Source organism: Rhea americana, unplaced genomic scaffold, assembly GCF_003343005.1.
Source record: "Rhea americana isolate MKP2758 unplaced genomic scaffold, rheAme1 scaffold_19, whole genome shotgun sequence".
Taxonomy (NCBI): Eukaryota; Metazoa; Chordata; class Aves; order Rheiformes; family Rheidae; genus Rhea; species Rhea americana.
Window position 1 is genome coordinate 2,758,501 of NW_028186038.1, and position 5,514 is coordinate 2,764,014.

General features: G+C 48.4%; 1 protein-coding gene across 1 annotated transcript in view; it reads left to right on the top strand.

The window, feature by feature from the left end:
* Window positions 1–310: 310 nt before the first annotated feature.
* The window catches only part of CARD19 (caspase recruitment domain family member 19), a 27,148-nt gene continuing 21,944 nt past the window's right edge, over window positions 311–5,514 (top strand). The window contains exon 1 of the mRNA XM_085302551.1: window positions 311–477. Within this exon, the coding sequence (XP_085158677.1) occupies window positions 311–477 (167 nt within the window). The remainder of the gene's footprint in view (window positions 478–5,514) is intronic.

A 5,514-nucleotide genomic window follows, 5' to 3' on the forward strand; every position in this document is an offset into this window, starting at 1 on the left:
GTACAAGACTGTCAGGCTTTGGAACGTGTGTTGGTGACTGCTTTATTCCCGAAGGTGTAGRGTGTCAGATACTTCTGAGTCTAACGGGGGAAAAAATCATTAAAAATCAAAAGTGAGATTTGATTTGGATGAATGTGAAACTAAGAGATCACRTTTTAAGCGAAGGCAAGGGGAAGAACAGCAGAACAAGGAAAATGGACTTTGAAAAAGCAAATTGCACCATATTCAAACAACAAGTATAAAGGATATGTGCGGTAAYGAGGTGATTGACAGAGAGCTGGCAGGAGACTGACAGAGACTGTCTAAAGACATGCCAGGCAATCCCAATGCRGAGGACAGCAAAAATCCGATACGGCCGCTTTGTGAACTCTTTAAGGACTTGGAAATCAGAAARCAGGAGCTGCAGAAAAACAGAAATCTGGCAAATGACTGCGGAGTCATGATGAAGGTAGTTGCACCCAATCAGAAAGGTWAGAGGTAACGTGAGTTACAGTGAGCAAGGGGAATAAAGGCAGAAAGTGAGAAAAATACATCAGAAGAGAGACTGTGAAGTTACAGGTAAGTTATTTCCTGGGGAGAAAAATGAACACAGAGATGGCTGAACCACTCATGGTCTACTTTGGTTCAGGCATCACTGAAAAATTCACTGGTTAATGCAATAAATTTTTGAAAGGGACTGGGACTGCAGCCTAGAATAAGGCAAGAAGATCACAGGTATTAGATAAATTTGATTMCTTGATGAAATCCATCCTAAATTACTAAGGTGTTTGCTAAGCAATACTTCAACCATCATCAGTTTAGCTTTGGGAAACAATGAAGGACAAGGGAGATGTCAGAAAAGGCAAATCTAGCTTTAATAAGGGGAGAAGAGCGCACCTCAAGAAGTAGAGGCTTTCTGAAGGGGCATGCTGCTTTGATACTCAGAGTCTAGGACAAATGTTGAAACAATTAATTTGCAAAGAAGGCACATCTCAACCTAGGATTAGAAAGRGTTTCGAGGAGGTGACTGTTCTAGTCTGCATCTAATATTATGCCTCATTTTCTCCACCATCTTGATGGAAGGTTAACAAAAAGTAATACAAAAATTAGCAACCAGAACGATAAAAGGTTTAGGAAGCAGGGCKTACGGGGAGAGGTTAGACGAACTCTGCGTGTGCGTCGTGTAGGGAACGGAAGAAGACCAAGACGGGATGTGGTATTTCCAGCACGTACAAACCCTTGCGAGGAGGGTGGAGGTCGTTTGTTCTGTGCATCTGCCGTGGGWGGGACAGAAAAACGCGCTGTGATCTGCAAGCAGGCAAGGCCTTGAGCTGAGGTAGGGCGAGGAGGCAGAGGCCCCCGGAGGCTGGGGCTCGCAGGGAAGGTGTGCGGGCGAAGGGTGGCCCCGGTAGGCCTGGTGGTGCCTCTGCAGGTCTTCTGAGCTCCCTCCCTGTTCTGCGTCGGTATGACTGCGTTAACTGGATTTTATGGCCTGTCTCCCCAAAGTTTTAAGTTTATGGTATGACTTTACAGGCTGCGATAGGATTGCAAGTCAGCAGGTGACAGAAATTCCCTTGGCGAGCGTCTGTGCTGACGCACGGCCCGGGCGCTGCTTGGTGGGGAAAAGTAAAGCCTCTGCGGCCACGGACGTTGATGGCCGTGGGAAACAACAGAGAAGCTCGGTAAATTTACGGTGTCTGTGCTGGAGCGTTTCATTGCCGTCATTTATTTAGGCATCTAACACAAGAGGCAGCAAAGTTGTAACAAGCTAAGGAAACAGCACCCACAGCGCGTGCGAGATTTGTGGCTCTGCTGCCTCGGAGGCTGCGCGTGGCTTACGGTGGCTGTACCCCCGGAGGGGGTTTTATTGCTCATGTAAACATTACTTATTTTCAGAAGGAAAATGAGTGCTGCAGAGGAAGAAGATGAAAGCAGCTGAGAATCTCAAATAGACATTTAAATTTTGTATTTATTAAGTTAACCGTTAAATGCTTGCTAGCCTGTGAGTTCAGATGGATTTGAATCCATTTCTGCTATWGGGAACTTACGTTTCCTTGTGTTTTTTATAGAACTGGTGGCTTGCACTTAATGAACAAGTTAAATGCTGTGAACTATGCAAACAAGCAGAAGACACACGCGCGCCCCCGCATGGATGCTTAGGAGTTAATTGCTGCACATTGCAGTATGAAGGATAATTTTTCAGATCAAAAACCCAGCAAGGTGATGTTTACCACAGTAACTGCTTATCCTAATTCCTTCCCCCCATGTTTTGAAACAGTTTTGCCACAGCAGGCAGCACGGCCGAGGCTGTTGCCCTGGCCTGTTGTTAAGCTTGCAGAAACCCAAAGGATGGTATTTAAGCCCTTGTGTTAAATACTAGGCAGGGAGTGGATTTTAAGCCAGCTGACGTACTATTTGCTACAGGAAAGTATCTGGTCTTTACTTTCTTCTAAGTGAAAATTCACCCTTTTCAACAAATTAAAGACAGCTTGCCACGCTGGAAGCATCACGGGCCCGAATCTCGGCAGCGCCGACTGCTTCAGCCGGGCGCCCAGCGAGCCGCGCRCTGCGCCGGCCGCTGCCAGCCTTCGGGAAGTGCCGCCCGCAGGGAACACCCGCGCGCGGCTCTGCAGCGCCGCGCGGCACCCGGCTCCCGGAGCCCCTCAGTTCTGTGCCAAGTCTCGTGGCACTCCGTGTTTTACGAAGCTGCAAATGACAGGGTTGGGTTCACACGCGAAAACCACAGCTTCTATTTAAAAATAAATAGGTGTCTCACCCGTGTCTTCGAAGGGAGATGTTTTAGACCTTAAGTGTGAAATAACAGGAAAAAACCCAAAACAAACACCAAACACCAATTTTCTTTGATGACAGTGATTTGGGGGAAGCTTGACTCGTGATTCTTGAATACTGTCTGATGCTGTCAAAGATACGTATGACCTTGAAATATCTACTACAGGTGAAAGACAGGACAAGGCTATATTCTGATCCAGGTGGAGCAATGAGGCTTGGCATGGATACCAGAGCATCTACCATAGAGTGGCTATTGCTTTCATGGAGCTTTCTAAATGGATGTTTAGACATGCAGGTCTTCTCCCGGGCCCCTGCTCCTTGGGTATCATCCTGGAAGTATCTAAAAACTATGTTTTCCACTGCAAGCTTTGCCTCTGTGAAGCTAACTTTTGATTATGGGTGAGTACTGTTCAAAGCTTCCTTGAACCAGTCTGTATCTGAGATGCTCAGGGCCCAGGAAAGAGACAGGAGTGCAAAACTGATGGACCTTGACCCCCTCCAGGAGGGGCTCATATCCAAGAGCTGAAAGAGCGGGGCATGGAAGGCCAGAGAAGACAGAGGACCTCCCTGACCACAGCAGATGCTGGCTGTGAGAACAGCATATAAATGACTGACAGTTTGAGGCCAAGCAGTTGGCAGAGATCCTGACAATTTTACTTCCAAAATATCCTGGTCATCGGAGATGTCTTGGAAGTGAGATAAGTAAATGAATCTAGTATTACTTATTGTCAGATGTAAATGGCTTGTGCAACTATTTTTTTATACTGATACGCAACACACATTTCAATAACTTTAATTAAATAGTAGCTTTAATTGAATCTTCTGCTTGGAAGGACCAAGAAGCAAGGTTGGCTACATGCCAGCTGGTGGCTCTGGAGGCGGTTTACAGCTGCATCATTTCCTCRTGTTGATAGGCCACCAGTAAGCTGCCAGTTTAGCTGTGATACACGTTGTGTTTTGTTTGGGGATTTCTGAAGAGCTCTGTGGACAATAGAGGGGAGAGCCGCAGCGGTGCTACCTGGTGACATCTCACAGGGCTTACAAGTTATCTTCAGAATTATATGTACTAAATACTGTAATACACAGACTGCAGCTCTTGTGGCCACAAAAAGGAAAAGAAAAGAAAAGAAAGCAACAGAAAAAGAAACTCTCAGAGGAAGGGGCACAAAGCGATGTCCCCGCRAGTGCGCAGCCGCCGGGGGCTGCCAGCTGGGGCCGGGATGCGCGAGCTCCTCTTGGTGCTTCGGAAAGGTGGCAGCTCCTGACCGCGTTTGTAGGACTGGCCTGTTTCCAGCACAATTAATAACTGTGGAGAAGTTTGAGAACTTTTCAATTTGGGTGGAGGGCAGGGTAACCTGAGTGTTGCAGAAGCCCAGAAAAAGATCAGTGAAATATGTCYGAGAGCTCCGGGCTTGCTTCGTCTGCTCGATGAGCACAGCCTGACCGGTYGGACACGGGCAGGAGCCAAGAGGCCGCCAGCGGGGCCGGTGAGCTTCCGCTGGCGTTTTAATAAACTGTATTGTGGAAAGACACAGAATTTCCCTGGTAATTGCAACAGCTCTGTGTTCAGCAGGGAAATCTAGCAGAAATGTGTACGTACCTAAAATCGCACCCGCAAAGCCCCCTTGGAGGGGGTCAATGTTAGCTGGGGACGCTCGCGGTGGTGTTTCCCACGGGAGCTCTGTCGCACCCACCGCCGGAGTCTGCAGCCCGGGTGGGTTGCGCGGCGGCGCCTCGCGGCCGGTGCGTCCTGCCTGCCCRCGGCGGCCAGGCGAGGCCCTGGCGCTGCCCGTGCCGCGGGTCCCCGGCACGGGCCCTGCAGGCAAAGCAGCCCCGGAGCCTTGCTGGATCTCCATTTGCCAGCGGTGTATTTACACACCTGCTCAGTGAGAGGATGTTCCTGGGCTTCTCTTGCCTCCCGCCTTCAAAGAATTTAAATGTTTTTTTAAAAAAAAAAAAATGCTGAGTGGAGTTTTGTGTGTGGGTGTATTTGGATTTGTATGTACAAGGGATCCGGTATGGAGTTAAATGTGGTTCTGAGCATGTATGTGCAGCCAGCTGTTCATCCCTATATGCAGGYTAACAGCCAACGCAGACAGTTCTGTAATTATCAAGCTGATTTATGATCAGCGTGTGAAGGTTTATTGCATCCGCTGACCTTGCCATCGTACCAGGAACACGRCACACTCATTTTTCTATTATCTGCATCATCGTTGTTTTACTAAAGCAATAAAAATTTCCAAGGAAAAGGTTGTAATACAGCAGAATCCATGTTTGTGTAGTTCACTTTTACATGCGGTTTACTTGTATGTAATACGTACAAGAAACTAATCCTGACTAGGGTTAATCCAGCCCTCCGGCCAGATTTCACCCAAGTCAGTTCTGTTCATATATAAGGGTTTTCCTTAGCTAGGTCTGGAACAAGGAACAGAGAACCTGCAGCAAAACTTCTGTATTTGCAAATATTCAGAGAACTATTTTTTTGTTCATCTCCTAAATTACTCTGCCAGTAACACCGCCCCGGCGTTGCAGAGGGTGCCRGGCGACGACCTTTGTTCTGCACGCGAGCAGGCCCGGAAAGGACCAGCGCAAAAACAGCCCCCCCGCCCCAGCTTTAAGTGTAAACAAACGTCTCGATTTGTGCAGCCGATCCCTTAAAAGCAATGGCAAAACGCCCGCGGGCGGCCAGAGCACGGGAGCAGCGTGCGCAGCCCCGCGTGCGCTCCCGGGGGCTGCACGCGCAGC